The following is an 18,947-nucleotide window of genomic DNA, read 5'->3' as shown; positions in this document are numbered from 1 at the left end:
AGGATTTACTAATACTATTCGTGATCCAAGCCCGAGCTACACGCTCATAAACACACTGTAATTCTCCACTCTTTAAAACACGCAACTCTTTAGACTGTAATAGTACATCATTAAATTGCAGCTTTGACACTTTAGTGAGTGGTGATTTTGCTCTGATGTTAACTTATGTTAACTAACCTGTAGACATATTTATCGCTAGTTATCTGTCTAGTTATATAGTTCAGACTTTTGTCCCACTTTTCCGCTCTTCATTTTTTTTTCCCCATCTCATCATCATTTCAGATCCTGTCCATCGGGGTTCTTGATATTTTTGGCTTTGAAGACTACGAGAACAACAGCTTTGAACAATTCTGCATCAACTTTGCCAACGAGAGACTTCAGCACTATTTCAACCAGCACATTTTTAAGCTGGAACAGGTAATGTTTTTTTTCTCTCTCTCTTTTTATTTAAAAGCTGGACCCAGAGCTAACCATCAGCTTCTCTCCCCACACGCAGCTCAAGATTATAGCCTAATAACAGATTTAATGCTAGCAATTATGATTCAAGTTGTTTTGACCGTTCAGAATGAAATAAGAACCCACATATTGCTAGACTGTATGTTTTCGGCAGAATCAAGGTTTGCAATCTTTATTTTTATTTTTGCAATTGAAGTGCATGCAATTATCATCAATACAGCCCAGGGTATATATTCCACTTATGATACTTGAGAATGGGTCAGTTTTTATTTGTATGGACAAATGACCTGCATCCTAGCATTGTGATATTATTTAAACAAGCAAACGCTGCCTAGCTTTTCTTAAGTAAATGTGGAAATCTAGTTATTTTTTAACTGTTCTGTGTTTTATTGTAAAAAAAATAAAAAAATAATAATAATTATAAATGTATCATACAAAATGTAACCATTACAGAAGTCTTTAATGGGTGTCTGGTTGATGAATGCCTTAGGCTTTGTGATCATGTAAGGTAGATTGTCATTTATTCTAGCAGTTTCCCACTACATAAACCATTTGATAATGAGGCCGTGAAAAGGGTTGCTTTACTCCAATCTCAGACAAAGAATTGCATCTCTGTAATAATGTGTTTCCCCAATGAGGCCATTCTCTTAGGATGACTAAAGAGGCAACCAGTCACGGTAATGACACCCTGTCAAATCCGTGCCTTTGTGACGCACCTCAAAGTATATGTTTGCTCTAAGTTTCTGGTCAGTCCAGTGTCCAGATTTGATAAACTCGCTTTGACAGATTTGCTTGCACAAGGTACATTCCTCCACACAAATCACACACCGTCATAGGAAGCTTTACGCAGATCTGCAAATAATAGTCTATCACTTGTGGGTTTAGCACTTCATTTCTGCTTATGTTGATAAATGATTCCTGTCAAAACTGTGGGCAATGTCAAATTTGCTTATCTGCTTCACTTTATATTATATTTGTTTTAGGAGTTTCGACTAAGCTTCCTGCTCGCTAGTCTTCAGTTCCCATGCTTGAAGTTAGTGTTATTTTTTTGGTGCCATCAGCCAATCAGTGTTGTCATTATGTATTTTTCCAATAACTCCATGATTAGACACATGGCACTTATGGTGATTTGGTTCAGAAATGAGAAACTGAGCACCTCTGAGCAAAGATGTCGGTTTTATAAATCGTATCTTGCTGGGAGGTCCTGCTCCAGCCAAGCAACTTCCATTGAAATGAATAGGAATGGTAATGACTAGCTCAGTCTAAGCTCATGCTGAACCCATATTGAGGATTCTGGGTAATTTTGTTAAAAGGATTTTGATGTTCTTATTAATGGAATTTTTGATTGGATTCATTGGAATGTCTAGAGAATGTTGCCACAACAGTTTTGCTGTTTGTTCCTTGATAAAAGTGCAGGAATTTTACTTCGTCTGCCAATTTCCACGCTTTAATTGCTCTTAGAGTTGGAAATCTTGGATTCAGATGTCAGGAATGAGTTCACATCCTGAGTGTATTGCCAAGTATGGCGTGTGGTAACACTGAATGTTTAATACAGACCATACCCAGGTTATCCACACAAAACATGGAATGTGCATGTTGTGTGCTTTGACATACTGATTCACAGATTATGAGCTTTAGTTAATGTTTGATTGAAAAAAATTTTGTCACATCTGGTTGCATTATTTAAGATTGAGTTCATTTAATTTAAAACCAGAGTTGTAGTATTACTAGTAGAAGCAGGTCAGTGTTAGAATACGAAAGTGTGTCAGGGACCCAAGAAAGTCCCGACTACATACTTGCCATCTGATACCTATAAATACAGCCATGCTGGAGCCAGACAACACCACACGCACTTTCATTAGTCCATTAATGGGCTTTTTTCATTGTGGCATTTATGGAGACGCTGTAAATGGATTTGATTTGATTTGGAGGCTATTTGAGTGCATTTCTCTTATCGGCCAAACAGAGTGCATGTGGATGCTGAAATTTTAGAGCACTTCAGATGAAGGTTACATTATTAGTACAAGGACGCTATTATTATTTGAAAAAAAATCCACAACTGAAAGTATTAGATTCTTGCATGTAGCTCTCCAAACACAGTTTGTTTTCTATGTGTTTTGTCATTGTTATCATTAGGAATAGACATTCATAAGCTTAAAACATTATTTTCTTTTATCTCTCATTGACAAAAAAAAAAAAAAAAGGAATCAGATTTTGTTTCTATGAACAGTAGGATTATATACCATATTATCATGATGAAAACTCTAAGCTTACTACCTTCCTTACACAGGAAGTTGAATGATAAGTGTAGATTATATGCTTTGTTCTGCTGATTTGATACTTTTGCCTTTTAATGGGCAGACAGGAGAGAGATTCCCCTGATTGGATGAAACCCTGCTGGGATTATATCCTTTATTGTTTCATTTACTTTCCCAGTGATCTAAGGATGCAGTTGAGGAGAAAAAAGCTACAAAATGTTAAGAATGTCTTTCATATTATTAAACCGCAAAGACCATGAAACCTCAGGGCCGGCGAAAGGAAGTCTCCTCTGGAGGATGAAAACACTTTGCAGACCTGTTGTTTTGTTGTTCTGGATGCACAATCCAAAAATGAAAGGTTTACCTGCATAGTTATAACAGGTTTTTTGAGATCTTCAGTTGTTTGCTATGCACACATCTTATATTACAGCTATAAAAATGTTCTGTTGTGTGTGTGTTTTTTTATTTATTTATTTTTCGTTTGTTATGACAGACAGTTTTCGGTCATGAAAACTTGGAAACATTAGCAAATTGTAAAAACGTGATCTCCAAGACTGGAAAAGACATCAAAATGAATAAAAGCTTGAACAATCAGGATCTTTGTAATTGTCAGAATGTTTATTGATTATCAGGGTTGAATATGTTTTGTATTTCTTGTAGGAAGAGTATAGATCAGAAGGCATTGCTTGGCATAATATTGATTACATCGATAACACTGGCTGCATTAGCCTCATCAGCAAGAAGCCCACAGCACTGCTCCACCTACTGGATGAGGAATGCAAGTACGTCTGCATTTTTCACTCTATACATATATACTGTATATAGTGTATATTGTGTAGAGTATGAATCCAAACTGATACAAGTACGGTATCATTTATTCATGGATAGAAAACAACATAGAATATCTGCATGTAAATATGAACTATACTTAAGTGTTTTACCTGTAAATCAAATAAAACAAATACAAAAATAAACCTTTGATTACAGTAGTAGTGGTAACCTAAAAAAAGTTTTCTCTGTAAAAAAAGAGGGTTTTTAAGAGTTCCCTCTCCTTAAAATAGCTGGAAACCTGAATCTCCACATCAGTGTTTTTCATAGCATAAATCTCTATTGTCTCATTCTTCCTCTTCCTGTGGCTGTGTTGCTTTTCTGCTGAAGTTTTGGCAGCAGCTCTCGTTCTTCTCAAGGCCAGAGGAACAGCACAGGTTTATTAAATACTGACTCCAGGAACTTAGTCATTCTCCCTTAGATGACCACTTTCACTCTCTGGTTCTCAACCAAGGGGCCGGGGTCCACTAAGGGGACCTCAGCAAGACCCCAGCAATGGCAGATTAGCATTAATTGATTTAAAATAGTAATTTTCAAACAAATAATAATAAAAATAGAATATTTTTAAAATAAATATGAAGTTAAATGTTTTGCACCATTAAAAATAAAAATGTAACTGAAAACCGGGAGGGAATGAAGAAAGAAGGAAAGAGAAAGAGAAAAAAGCAGCTGAAGTGCAATCCTGAAAGACTGTATGTATTGTTTGATGGCCCTTCTGATGCACTCTGTTCCTCTTGTATTGCAGCTTTCCACAGGCCACCAATCAGACCCTCCTGGACAAGTTCAAGCGGCAGCACGAGGGAAACAGCTATATTGAGTTTCCTGCAGTCATGGAGCCAGCCTTCATCATTAAACACTACGCAGGGAAAGTCAAATATGGAGTGAAGGTCAGGGCTTTATGCAGCTACACAAAGGCCTGTTTGGGATTTATAATACAAAAAAAAAAAAACAGTATCTGACCTGTACGTCAGATATGCCATAAAATGTAAAAATTGTAAACCATAAACAAGCACAAGCATGTATGGAAATGTAAAAAAAAAAAAAAAATGTGTAACTGATTTGATTGATTTGATACAGATTGATGAGTTTTGATACAGATTGGTTTGTTGGTCTGCTGGGTTGGATTTCTTTAAGCAAACTACTTCAGAGTTTGTCTTCAATACCGAAACCACCTGGTTAAAGTGATCTTGGACTGATTTTTCTGGTGTGGATCAGAGCATGACTGCCATGTTCCTATATGCCTCAACAAAATAAAAACCAAGGGAGAAAACGTGCACGTTTCTGAAATAAACCCTCCAAACAAACACCCTAGTGCCAATACTGGGACCAACAAAGATGTCGAACCAGCAATATATCATTCTTGACAAATTCCCAGTCACCATCCCAGTCATCATTCTAGTACTGTTCGTACATAGTTGACAGTTCTTTGCACTGTGACCTCTACAACCACTGAATGTGAAGAGGGTGTTATGTATTTGTCACATGACTGTATATTTATAGTATATAATGAGTCACTCTCAGTTTGTCGCTCATGGCACCATAAACACGACAGTAATGAGTAACTGTGTGCAGTCCCAGCATCCCATGCTGGTCAACTGTCCCACTGGGTTGCTTATGTTAAAAAAATCAACATCGGCATTGTGTACCTTTTAGTAGTGCATTGAAAAGATCAGGAACTTCACACTCATTTTTGATAGTCTTAAGTCTTTTTTTTTGCTTTTGCCCAAGATGTCCCTGAAGTCGTAACATACAGTTAGAAGCACCAATCGTAAAAGACAGAAAAAAATCACACTGTGTACAGAGTTTGACAGTCATGAGTAGCTGATCCTCTTATTTACAATATAAAGCCTCCGTTCATGAGTTACATAATGGAGCTCTGCAATCCTCACTTTCTCTCTTCACTAATGTTTTATTGGCTTCATAGAGTAGATGAGCCTTTATTGTTGGCTGATAGATTTGTGCATAATAACGGTGCAGTTATCTGACTGTCTGTTTGACTTGCTTTCCCAGGACTTCAGAGAGAAGAATACAGATCACATGCGTCCAGACATCGTCGCGCTCCTCAAGAGCAGTAAAAACGCCTTCATCTGTGGTCTGATCGGTATTGACCCAGTGGCCACCTTCCGCTGGGCTGTACTCAGGGCCTATTTCAGAGCCATGGTAGCCTTCAGGGATGCTGGGAAGAGACATGTGGAGAAACGCAGCGGTGAGTCAAATGAAATGGTTATCTGCACTTTTTTCTGGTCACATGCTTGCAGTTTGGACAACAGATTCTTTGTAAAATACATGCCACACTGTACCAATGCGGTCGTATAGTTCAAAACAATACCCAGTTCAAAACAATCTTCTTCAACTTGAAAATATTCCAATATCTTATTGTGCAAATCCAAGACCTCCCCTTGGGCCAATAAACGACACAGTTGGCTACGATGCAGTTTTTGGGGTTCTGCTGTGTGCCTGATTATGAATCCTACAAATTGTTCTTGATCAGTGTATCTCTAACCATCAAACTATTTGGGTTAATGATTTTATTATATATTGCATTACATACATGAAACTGCAACTGATCCAACTGACATTTCAAATCTTACATCAAATCATCATAGAATATCATATGTAAATATATATAAACATTTAATGATTTTGAAAGAAGTCATTTATTTTCACCAAGAATGCATTTATTTGATAAAAAGAAAATATTAGTATTAAAATACAGAAAAACAGGACAGGATTTTGGCATATCATATAGGGTTTGTATCTTTTGCCACATTTACCTGTTTTACAGTCTTTGCTATAGTATAAAAAATAGTTTGACGTCTTGACTTTGTAAATGATCAAGTGTTATAAATATGAAAATATTAGGGCTGCTGTATGTTGAGTGTATGTTGGCTAGTGAACCATGCCTTGCTCCGCTTGCTTGATGTCTGTTGTCCTGCTCTCCAGCTTTTCAGTGTCTATATGCCTTTCTTCCATTACAGCAGTTTGAATATTAGCAGTTTATCTTAATGCTTTGATACCTCACACAGACCGGTGTTTCAACAATCTAGTTTGAACCATAAGTGCTGCCACATTCATATTCAATCTATGTCATGTGTACCAGACTGTATGCTGATAGTCAACATTTAGCTTCGCGTAGACGAGCACATCTTTTTTTCTCCCTATTTAATCTGTCTTTTCTCTTTCTTCTCTCTTTCTTGTTTGTGTTGTTTGTTTTTTGGCTTCCTAAGGGCATGACGCTGCTGCTCCAGTTGTGAAAAGTGTGGATAGCTTTAGTTTTCTGCATCACCCTGTGCATCAGAGAAGCTTAGAGATCCTGCAGAGGTGCAAAGAGGAGAAATACAGTAAGGCTGCTTTTCCTTCATCTCGTCTCCTCACTCCATGCACCCTGGGCCAAGACATGAGGACCCCGTTAAAATTTTACTGTTACGGCTATATAAATGCATACCTCCGCAGATACACATATGTAACAGAATCATTGATTTGATTCAGAGCTGAAACTGGCAATACTTGCCCTCATGTCTCTGCCCATCCGTCTTGCACCTGTCTTGCTTTCCTGCATGATGTCAGTTTGGGCACCTGTCTTTCACTAACAGCCCGCTCTATGGGTTCAGTCCAGCATGCATGCTTCTCGGGCAGCCCACCACTGTCCCCTCACTGGAGCCCCTCTTCTGAGCACTCGTGCCCCAGCAGCGCTCCAGCTCAGAGTACACACTCTGAGGACAGCGGGCTCACAATAGGTCTGCTTGATGGAGGTAGCTCAGACTATAGACTATACACACCAAAAAAATAATAATTCATTTGTTGTAGTTAGGGCTGGGTGATATAATTGAAAACAAAGTAATGTATCTCAAAATGAGTAATTGACATGCAACATGTTTATAGACCCCTGTATAAGTGCTGATGTATATTTTATGTGCTTGCAATCACAATTTCACTTTTACATTTTTCAACTTTTTCATTTTAGATAGTCCTGCTTTGTGAGAAATTATTTTTTGTTAAATGATACATTTTCTGCTTAGACGATTAATAAGGTCATAAAAGCTGCTTGCAAAATGCCGTTTAAAATGGTTATAGATGGAGTAAAGCATGTGACCCACAGAACATTTCAACTTTCCAAAAGTTATTTAGGACTATGGCTTAAAATAAATCTAAAAAAAATCTTCAACCATTTTCATTAAAATATCATAAGGTACATATTTAATGATATTTTAATGAGGTTTAATATTATAATTATTATTATTTATACAGTATATACCATACAGTACATCTTGTACAAATACATTGTACTAGACCATGATGAATCAGCTGACAAATCTGTAATTTTGAACCCGTTCTTGGAAATGAGAAGTTTGAAAGAATTGGTTTGTAGTAAATGAATTTTTACGCACATGGAAATTTTTCGATATGTGCGTATACGCACATATACGCGATATGTGCGTATATGTGCGTAAATTTTTTTATACGCACATATAAAAAAATTCACCCCAAAAAGAAACTCGCCCTCAGGCCATCTATGATGTAGATGAGTTTGTATCTTCATCTGAACAGATTTGGAGAAAATTGTTCACAAATGAATCCTTTGCAGTGAATGGGTGCCATCAGAATAAGAGACCAACAGCTGATAAAAACATCATAATAATTCACACAATTCTAGGCCATCACAAGTCTATAATTCATAAACTGTTCCAGTGAAGAAACAAACTCATGTATATATTGGATTTCCTGATGGTGAAGATTTTCATTATTGGTTGAGATATTCATTTAAGGAAACTTAATCACCAACAAGTATATTGCACATGTATGGTACAATTTCAGTATATCACCCAGCATTAGTTGTGGTACAATGAGAGTCTCCAAGGGTTTTTGTATGTGGATGTATGAACCCAGACAATGTGTGTGTGTGTGTGTGTGTGTGTGTGTGTCATACTTAACCGATTCACATAAGCATGTTTCAAGTAATTCACTTCTAACTGAATGATTAAATGTTTCATTCCATCAACAGCAGTGAATTAATCAACATCACATTATATTATTCTCATGAGAACCATTACACGGTCCATAACCTCTCACTCATTTCCCATATTACCCATGTGTGTCGGAGCAGTCTGGTTGTACAGGTTTTGTGCTCCGTTTCAGGTGTGAACAAGAGGAATCCTCGCACTCCACTGTCTGATCTGCAGGGAAGCAATGCACTTAATCAACGGTAAGAGTGCCTCACATATGACCACCATCCTGTCCTAGCCCACAGATGCCCCTAAAATGTTTAACATTTAAATATAAAAAATATCATTGAAAATATATTTAGCAGTTATGATGGGGTTTTAAGGGGTCTGCAAAAATAATTGTGGCATTGAAGTGGATTTTTTTTATTTATTCTATTGACAGTAATTTTTAACAGACTGTGCATCATTTGTTTCTAATGTCAGTAGTCGAGTTTTCTGAAATCCCCTCTGTATTTTCCTGACACTTTTTTTATTTTCGGAGTGGGAAATGAAGCGTGTAAAACGGGCCCCTGGTCAGTACTCACTCGGCTTGTAAAGTTCTCCCTGTGGCTGTAGAAATAGAGCAGTGGCTCCACAGATAACCAGAGTTTGACCCATGGCTTTCCTGGCTTCATGCTTTGTTAACGACTGCATGGCACTGAGATTAGTCCTGATATCCACAACAAGTGGCAAGAGCCGAGCTCACAACAGCTCTTTTGTTGCACTGTAAAGTCCCCCTAATCTGTTTTGCAACCCCACGCACTTTTTGGGTTACTAAGTGACCATTAAGCATGAGAAAACAGCAGCTGCTTCCTGTGTGATGTAAGAGTGGAGTTATTTGCTCATTTGGAGGACAGGCCCTAGGCTGATGGGTAAATGCTTTTCACAGTCCACGACCACATGCCCCAGTGAGCTCCTGTACACAGAATATTGCCATAAAATTGTGACGAGTGGGCCGAGCTGAGAGCCATGGGAATAGAGCGAGGCCAGTGGAGTGATTGGGAAATGAGTGACTCCTGCTCCACTCACCGGTCTCAAGTCCCACGGAGGAGATCGGAAGGATACAAAAGAGGAGCGACGATAGGGAAGGACGAGAGAGGACCAGGCCTGGGATTTATTTTGTGTTTGGTTTTTGTTTGTGTGCGGCAGTCATCCGCGAGGGGCTGTTGCGCTGTTTTGTGTTTATTTTATTATTAAAGTTTAGATTTAAATGTCCGCCGGTTACCGCCGCCTCCTTTCCGAGACTATGAAGTTTGTACTCCGTTACAATAGCCCATTTGTGAATGTGTTTAATGGCCTCCGCCATCAGGTGATGCACTTGAACAAGTCAAGAGCACGTAACAGTAGCCGGGTTTCCATCCGAAATTGCAAATTTAACATGCGCAAAATTGGAATATTGCACAAAACGTTTGCGAACTAGCACCGTTTCATCCAACGAGTCAAAGAGAACAAAATCGTCACTTCCTGATAAACTAAGAAAAGTAGGAGAAGCTACTGAATATAAAAATGTTCCTATATAATATATTACTTGTACATCAGGAGCAGCAGACGAAGCGCAATGAATGTGGTTTATTTTTTTTCGGAGGTGGATGCTAGTGTTTGGGAACGTAGTCGTTTAACAGTTCTAGGAAGAAATTTGCTCGGGCATTTCCGGATGACCATATATAATTATGTTAGATGCTGTGGAACAAGATTGGTTTGCTGGTTAGTCAGGATTTACCGTCCCATAGCACATAGACTTTTAAATACGCTTGGAGGAATTTATTCGCAAAATGCATTTCCATCTCTCATTATTCGTATTAACTCTTTTTCGCTCAAGTCAAAAAAAACTCAAGCGAGCATAAAAAATTATTTGTGAATTAAGGCATTTTTATGGAAAATTTTGTTTTCCATCTCTCGATTCTGATGCGATTAAATCAAAATGTGCATAAAAGCAGGTTGATGGAAACCCAGCTACTAATTAATCATAGTTTTATTATAGTAAAAGTGTAGTAACCATGGTTTTGTGGCATATAGATTTTCATTGAATAACCACAGTTTTACAACAAATACCGGTTAAACTATGGTTAGTGTAGCAAAACCATATACTGTAGCTTATTTAGAGATGTTGGATGTGTGTTTAATATTTATTGTTTTTGCTGTTCCTTTCAGAGAGGGATGGAATGGTCGTGCTGGGAGACAAAACCGTCTGTCCTCCGCTGGATCCTTCAGTGAAGAGGAGGGCATCTTCATCAACTCCACAAGCAGTAAACTCCTGGAGCGAGCCCATGGCATCCTTATGTGAGATTCTGCTTCTCTGTGCTACACAGCTCTTTACTTGTATTGCCATCATATACAACATACTACTGAAATAACATAACCACTATTATTTATGCTTTTTCAGGAGAAATAAAAACTATAAAATGAAGCCCAGTCTTCCTAAGGTGCGCAAAACCCATAACATACTTAAATTGATTTTTTTTTTTAAATAATCAATGTTCACATAATGACAAGTCTGTTTTGATCTACTCATAATGTTGGCAAAAAACTGGTGTTTTTGTCATTTTGTTTTGTGTTTGTTTGCTTTTTTTCTGGTTTGGTTCATGTGAAACACATACAGAGATATTTAAGTGTCAAGTTTATGGTGTTGTGTCCAAAAGTGCTAATGAGTTCCGATAACTACTGCAGAAGGCAGTTTTTTTATTGTTTTGTTTATTTTCCTTCACTCTTGGCTTCAGAATACTTGGAATATTTTATATCAGTTATTTTTTTGTCCTTTTATTGTCTGTTTTTATAGACATTTATGTGACATTTCTTTAGGATACGTTGATGTATTTTTACAGCTGTGATTGCCATATACAGAATTGACTTCTCTCTTTGTGTTCTATGGAAGTTCAGATGGCTTTATAATGACTTGAGGTTCTGTAGATGCTGATAGAACTCTCACTTTAACTGGTCTCTCTATCTGTTTCTGCAGCACTTGCTGGATGTAAAGTCTCTGAAGTACCTGAGTAACCTGACGTTACAAGACCGCATCACAAAGTCCCTGCTGCACCTGCACAAGAAAAAGAAACCCCCAAGTATCAGTGCCCAGTTTCAGGTCAGATCTCACTCTCTTTCACTGTTTCTTTCTTAAGAGTATTCTGAATCATGTCTTTGTTGTCTAAGTGTGGTGTAATTTCCAGCTCTGTTTTATAAGCTCTAGTAAAAGCCCAAATTAATGACATCATGTCTGTCTTTGATACAATAACACTTTTATTTTCTCTGTCGTTCCCAAACTCCTTTGTTTTGGTTTTACTAAAAAACAACTGCTTGTGGTCCTATAATGGTATTTTAATTACATATAATTAAATGTGTTCACGCTTTCTGCATATTTTTACAATCGGAATGGAAGGTGATATTAACCTCGGTTTGTCTTTGTTTATATAATCATAGTTTTAAACATATAAATGCTAATTTTATTATGGATTCTCTTAGTGTAATCTATTAAAAATGCAGCACTTTATCACATTTCAAGAATCAGATTTCCCTCTAGTGTCTCAGATTGAGACAGAGCGCTGTAAACATTCACCCGCTCTGCAGTTCTGGGGCGTCTGGCAGCAGGCCTGCACAAATGTGTGGATGACCTCACTTCCCACATCCTGTTCTGTGTGGCTCTCACTTTTGGGATAGGAGAGTGAATTCCTGACCACCAAAAAAGCTGCTTTCCCTCTGTATAAAGAGATTCATACATAGAAATAGACACGCAGAGGCTTTTCAAGGATCTTGAACACTGATTAGCATTTGAGATGCTATGTGTACATTTTTTGGCTACTTTGGAAGGGTATATCTGTGTCATATTACACTCTGATATTTAAAATATTGGAAATTATACTTACAATTTCTAAAATAGAATATATCTTTCTATTTCTTTTAAATGTTAATTGTCTTTTGGAGTAAAATGTTCTTGATAGGTTTTGTGAGATTCACTTGATGAGACTAAAGGGGACGCGGAAGAGATGGCGAAATGTTGCGAGCCAAATTTGAACTTGTGCTGCCTTTAAGAGCACTAGCCCAATGTGTTATTCAGTCAGTTAAAGTAATGCAGACAACATAGAGCTTGTGTCTACCACTATGCATAATTTATGAATTTATTTGTGGTATTGTACTTCATTTAAGGCCTCTCTCAACAAACTGATGGAAACGCTTGGTCAGTCAGAGCCATACTTTGTGAAGTGCATACGATCAAATGCGGAGAAGGTGTGTGAGTCCATGTGAATGTTACATAGTATACAGTATGTCATTTTAAGATTATATCCCTTTTTATGTTAACTTTTTGCCATAAATCTTTGCTGCTTTTCAGCTTCCTCTGCGTTTTAATGATGCCCTGGTGCTGAGACAGCTTCGCTACACAGGAATGCTGGAAACTGTGCGGATCCGACAATCTGGCTACAGCATCAAGTACACTTTTAAGGTGAGACTAATGCACGCATACAGTATGTATTTATAATAATTTATAATAATAATCAAAAAACATTTATTATTATTATCACTGCTGTAAATAGTCTTTGTGGAAACTGTTTTGGTAACAATGTTAAAGTCTTTACTGTCTTTTTTGTTTAATATAATACATTCCTTGCTCAATCAACGTATAGATTTCTTAAAAAATAAATCAATAAAACAAAAAAATTAAAGATCTTACTGACCCCAAACCTTTAAATGATAGTGTAAATGGATCAGTGTAATTCCTGATTCTATCCTCATCCTCCAAAGCTGAAGTCACTGTTTCCAGTTATTCACTTCCTTTCCTGGCTGGATGGTTCTGTTGTGTTGGCCACTTTTTTTATGAATTCAGCCAAGACAAATAGTATCATGTAGATGATACAAATAGATTTGTTTACACACCGTTAATCCCTAATAACTGACAAATCATCAGAATGAGAAAAAAACAAAAACGACCTGGGCCCTTAAGCCACACTTTTACTTCTACAAAGTCAAGAATTGAGATAGGAACTTTCTGTAATACAGCCTCAAATGATAACGTAGAGACTTGTGGTTTTCTTTTTTTTGTGACACAGGCCAGTAAGCCAACAGCTATCATTACAGATATAAAACATTAGCAATGTGCTAACAACCACTCAGAACACACTAGCAACTGCATTGCAATGACCTCTTTTTATTAAGCTCTCCATCATGTCAATGTGTGTTCATGTGTCTTTTTATGAAACTTAAGTGTTTTCGGCCCCAGTAATTCCTGTAAGATGAGCTGGTGAAGTTAGCTGACTTCACAGAGGCTCTTTATAGTCTGCAATAAAAGTGGCCAGGAATAATTGCGTACACAATGGCATCTGCCTCCTAGACTGTCCACCCCCAGTGGGCTGCATTGAAGAAGACTTCATTAAGGCATACCTTCACAGTGATGTTATTGTTCTGAATTCTGCCCAATTTTATGGCCTTAATGAGAAATGCAACTTCCTGGACACTTCAGAAAGTGAATGACTTGTGTGTGTTTGTGTAATCGAGAAAAGAAGATTCACTATAGTGGTGTGGTATAAAGTCTCTTTGTTATCTCCAGGATTTTGTTCGACACTTCCATGTGCTGTTACCAGAGGGTACCAACCAGGCCAGCCAGGAGGCTATCAGACGGTACCTGCTCCAGGTGGATCTCACTCCTGAAGGGTTCCAAGTGGGCCATACAATGGTATGATCAACACTCAGACTTAATTAAATTCCTAGAGTCTAACTTTTTCTGATGCCTTTGGGATGAGGCATACTGTCCATTCATGGTTAGCTTTGTTGGAAATGTACAGTACTTCATGCATGTGACATGTCTCTTTGTCCATGCGTCTGTATGGCAGGTGTTCCTCCGTGAAGCAGAGCGTCTGCGGCTGCAAGACCTGCTCCATCAGGAGGTGCTGCGTAGAATCATTCATCTTCAGCGACGTTTCAGAGCTCTTCTGGAGAGAAGGAACTTCCTCAGAATGAGACAGGCTGCTTGCCAAATACAGGTACCTCTGAATTATTATTATTATTTAATTATTAGCTGAATTATTACTATTATTATATTTTTTTTTACTGCTTTATGTAACAGTATTTTTGAAGCCTGGAAATATCAGTGACTTTTAAGATTGATATTTTATATATTAAAAAAAAAATAAATAGAAATAAAGGATTTAGTATTAAATAAACTCGAAAGGTGATTTATTTGTTAAGTCACACACTCCAAAAAATGTGGATAGACTGATTGCGGTTATGTATTGTAAATCCATGACTTGATCCTTTTTTAAATATTATAAATATTTGTATTTACATCTTGACATTTCCTAATGTTTTGATGCAATTTATATTTACTAAGATCACCGTTTAGTATTTTTTGTACATGTGAAAAATAATATTCCTGTCTTTAAAAGCTATTCTAAAACATATGTTTTTACACCAAATAGTTTGGAGTAAATCTTCTATTGAATCTCCTGTGTTGTGTTGTCTCCTGTAGAGCTGGTGGAGGAGCTATCAGTCTTCACAGAGGGACAGCAGGCTTGATGATGTCCAGCAGGAGGCAGCGGTTTGTATCCAGTCGGCCTGGAGAGGCTTTAAAGATAGGTGTAGACTCTTGCTGTGGAGGGAGGCAGCCATGGTGATCCAGAGAAATTGGAGGTTGTATTGGCGGAGCCGGGCGGCCTGCCGGATCCAGACTGCATGGAGAGGACACAGGGCCAGAAAGCTGTACCTCCAGCAGCGAGACTCCGCCATCCGCCTGCAAGCAGCGGGTAGAGGCTATCTGGCGAGGCAGAGGTATGATGCAATCCTTTCTAAGAGAGGGTTGTTCTGTTAAAATAAATGGCCTAATAACACAGACAGAGCTCTATAATGGTCTGGGTTCAACCAATCAACAGTCTAATCCTTTTTATACAGTGTTCTTAATGGAGTTCTGCCAAGCCCAAATCTGGTTGTATTAACACTGCAATTGCATAAGAACTCAAAGTTAAGAGAATTGTTTGAGAGGATTAGGAATTGTTTCAAAGTGCTAGGTTGTTTGCTAATTAAAAGGTTGTTTACTATCCTTTCTGCATCATCGCAAAATGTAAACAATTTTATTGTTCAGTTACTGTATATATTAAAAGTTGGATATACTGTTTAGTACATTTATTGCCACGCTTACAGTACACTCAAAAAAACAATATATACTATATAGTATATCAAATCCCGATTATGTGATAGTTTGTCATTACAACAATGTAAACTATATTATTGCACAGTTCCTTTATATAAAGTTGGAAATAGAGTACATCTAACTTTATCCACATAAATACAGTATATTCACCTAATGTGAGATACAGTGTGTGTGTGTTTGTATATATATATATATATATATATATATATATACATATACAGTATATACAGATTTTGTCCTCCATTGTTGTTTCAGATTTCTGCCTCTGTTCGCTATGTCATAATCACGTCACTACTTGAGCAAGCTCCTGATTGGTTAACGCGGCACAAATTTTCACCAAAGTTCAAACGCCCAAAATGCTCAATTTGTGCAGTGTCTATTGTGTGAATCACGTCTTTCGCGCCACCTCATTCACGAGAATTGCGTCTTTGCATTGACTTAACATTTAAATCACTCACGCTTAACGCTTTGTTTGCGTCTGGTGTGAATGCACCATGAGAGGTGGTCTTTAACTGAAATGTATTTTTTCGGGGGGGTTTATCTCAATATTTTCAGATTTAGAGAACTTCAAGAGCAGAGATTAAAATCCACTCAGCTGCTGAATGGAAAGACCAGTCTGTTAACAGAAGAGGACAAGCTGAGAGACATGGGTTTGGATCACAGCATATGGGAAGACTCATGTGAGGTGCAGGACAGGAGCAGACAGACCCTCATCGGTGTAGTAGAGGCACCTGGAGGAGATGTTTCGGAAGAGATGGAGCCAGAGATGACAGAGGGTACGGCAACAGTGCAACCGACACCTGAAGTGTCTATCCGAGAAAGAGCGCAGACTCTAGAGGATCCCAACCAGAGGACCCGGACCAAACGGGAGAGCCGGCGGATGCGAGAGTTGGAGCAGGCTAAATTCAGCTTGGAGCTTCTTAAGGTGCGCTCCACTGGAGGAGTGTCTCCTTCAGAAGAAAGGCGCTGGTCAGTGGAGCTGGTCAGCGAGATAGCTCACACTCCTCAGGGTTCACCAGACAGCCAGAGCTCCAAAGGCAGCTTTGAGTTACTCAATATAGATGACTATTTCAAAGACAAGGCACCCTGTGCCGAAACAGAGGACCTTGGTTCTCCTTCTGTACCTGACAAGCACCATGTGCTCGCCAACATTCCCCAGTCCACTTTTCCCTCTGACACTACAGCACCCGATATATTGTCAAAACCTGCTGGCCAACCTGAATCTCCCAAAATGCAGAACTTGCTCCCAACTTTCTACTCCCCTCCATCAGAAAGTAGCTCTCTAATTTTGAAGTCTACCACCCTGTGCTCTGATGGCCCCAGCAAACCTATGAAAGACAGGAAGGAGCCCACTCGGAGACCTATGGTCGTGGTTATTAGTATGCAGAAGGAAAGTCTTTTAAATCAAGCAGATGTGAAGCCTCCTGAGGTCAAAGACAGTGCCGCCCAGACCAGCCCAGCACAGCCTAGCAGTGAAAGCCTTTATGTTCTGGAAAGGCTAGAGAAACTTAATGAGGAAAAGGAAGAGCGTCAGAAGCATCAGCAGCAGCAAAATGAAAAAGAGATGATGGAGCAGATCCGTCAGCAGAAGCACATCCTGAAAGAACAACGTGAGATTTTCTCCCAACATGAGAGGGAGGTGTTTGAAAAGCAGAGAGTTGAAGCTCTGCACAAGATCGAGAAGAATAGACAAGAAGGTTCAGGAGGAAAGCCAGACAGAGGCCCTGCTCCCATAGCTCAGCCAGAGCCTGACCTCAGCTCCCAGCCACTGGTTCCGGAAAAGGAGCCTGCTCCTCTAGTTTTCAGAGACAAACCAAAAGATAGTTGCAATGTAGCAGAAGGGTGGGCTCCAAAGTTGACCCTGGAATCCAGAGGGGATAAACCAAGAAGGAAAATAAATAATAAACCGTCCACTCAGAATGTCAACATGAGTCTGTCCGAGAGGTCTGGAAACATATTCTATTCTCCGAAGGCCAAAGTTTCAAAGTAAGTGATGCACTTGACCTCAGGGTGCCAGGTTACTGAATAGTTTATCCCAAAATGAAAGTGATCATGATTTCATAATCACCATTCTTTCTTCTGCTGAACACAAAATTTAAAGTCATTTACCATGGATGTTTGGGGCTTTCATGTTTCAAAAAAAAAAAAAAGTCCATATGACTTTGCCACTATTATCCAAGTATTCCAAAGTGAGACATTAACTTTGTATGAGGAACAGACAAATTTAAATTGTCGTTAACATTAAACCTAGCATGAAACTTAAGATGCCATCTTTAAATTTGCTTAAAAGTGAGATGATCAGTGGATAATCACATAAAACTCTGGTCTGTTCTGCACACAAAGCTCAATAAAGGGGTTTAGATTGACATAAAGGTGACTAAATAATGGCAGCGTTTTCGTTTTTGAGTAAATTAAACCTTGAACTTCTTGAATTTGTTTTAGGCTGGAGAAGAACTTAGCCAATCAAGGGAAGACCCCTGGAGTACAGAATGAAGTGAGCCTGTGTGGTTACAAACCCACTAAGAGTGAGGTGAGAGACTTTAGCTCATGACAGATTTAAATAGCTTTTTTCACCTCATTATTTAATACATTTGTGTTTGAACTCTTTATGCCTTATGAGGCCTTGGTGGGGTCATCTGACCTTGAGGTACAGGGGAGCATCTTCATTTGTTTTATCATTTGGTTGATTAGGTTGGCCGACCGGGTCATAAAAAAGCTCGAATGGCACGGACACGTTCAGACTTCATGACCCGCGGTTCAAACGCCATGGGAGAGGGGGAGTCAGAGGAGGAGGAGTATGATGAGACCCCTCTGTTTCCTGGCACACCCCTCCCCAAGCAGGACTCAGAGGAAAGTGCACTAGAGGCTTGTCACAGTGACTCCGAAATGGTAATTTAATGCAAGTAGGCCCAGCAGCAAGATCTCTCTCTACAGCTAACTCCTCCAGAAGAAGCCGATAGATGGGACTTACTGACCACCTGAAATGCTTATACATTCCTATCCAGTTGAAGGAAATAGTCTTCAACCGCAGATGCTGAAACACCTTTTGAAAACTATTCTCATCTGTGATGGCAGGTGTTTTAGAAATACTGTACAAATAAAATATACAATGCAAAGAATCATTAACATTTTCAATTAGGGCTGTCATAATAAATTTAGAATTTTCCTCAATACATACATACAGTAGTTTAATTGGCTATCTACTGTAAATGTGGACATTCCACAAACTTCTGTTGTTTTATATACAGCTAGATATAAATATAATAACCGAACCAACACCCTACATGAAATTTA

General features: G+C 38.5%; 1 protein-coding gene across 7 annotated transcripts in view; it reads left to right on the top strand.

Annotated features, from left to right (window-relative positions):
* The window catches only part of LOC132109967 (unconventional myosin-IXAa-like), a 136,842-nt gene that overhangs the window by 101,735 nt on the left and 16,160 nt on the right, over positions 1-18,947 (top strand). For 5 of the 7 annotated variants that reach the window (XM_059516493.1, XM_059516485.1, XM_059516477.1 and 2 more), the window contains 17 exons: positions 283-417; positions 3,375-3,496; positions 4,288-4,429; positions 5,553-5,748; positions 6,770-6,883; positions 8,679-8,745; positions 10,676-10,804; positions 10,908-10,947; positions 11,481-11,603; positions 12,662-12,742; positions 12,846-12,956; positions 14,058-14,183; positions 14,341-14,490; positions 14,976-15,274; positions 16,209-17,639; positions 18,096-18,183; positions 18,345-18,542. In XM_059516493.1, coding sequence (XP_059372476.1) covers positions 283-417; positions 3,375-3,496; positions 4,288-4,429; positions 5,553-5,748; positions 6,770-6,883; positions 8,679-8,745; positions 10,676-10,804; positions 10,908-10,947; positions 11,481-11,603; positions 12,662-12,742; positions 12,846-12,956; positions 14,058-14,183; positions 14,341-14,490; positions 14,976-15,274; positions 16,209-17,639; positions 18,096-18,183; positions 18,345-18,542 — 3,552 coding nt within the window. The remainder of the gene's footprint in view (positions 1-282; positions 418-3,374; positions 3,497-4,287; positions 4,430-5,552; positions 5,749-6,769; positions 6,884-8,678; positions 8,746-10,675; positions 10,805-10,907; positions 10,948-11,480; positions 11,604-12,661; positions 12,743-12,845; positions 12,957-14,057; positions 14,184-14,340; positions 14,491-14,975; positions 15,275-16,208; positions 17,640-18,095; positions 18,184-18,344; positions 18,543-18,947) is intronic. The other 2 variants (XM_059516503.1, XM_059516512.1) reach the window with 2 other exon arrangements.

This window comes from Carassius carassius, chromosome 2, assembly GCF_963082965.1.
Source record: "Carassius carassius chromosome 2, fCarCar2.1, whole genome shotgun sequence".
Taxonomy (NCBI): domain Eukaryota; kingdom Metazoa; phylum Chordata; class Actinopteri; order Cypriniformes; family Cyprinidae; genus Carassius; species Carassius carassius.
This window is presented reverse-complemented; position numbering and strand designations above follow the sequence as displayed.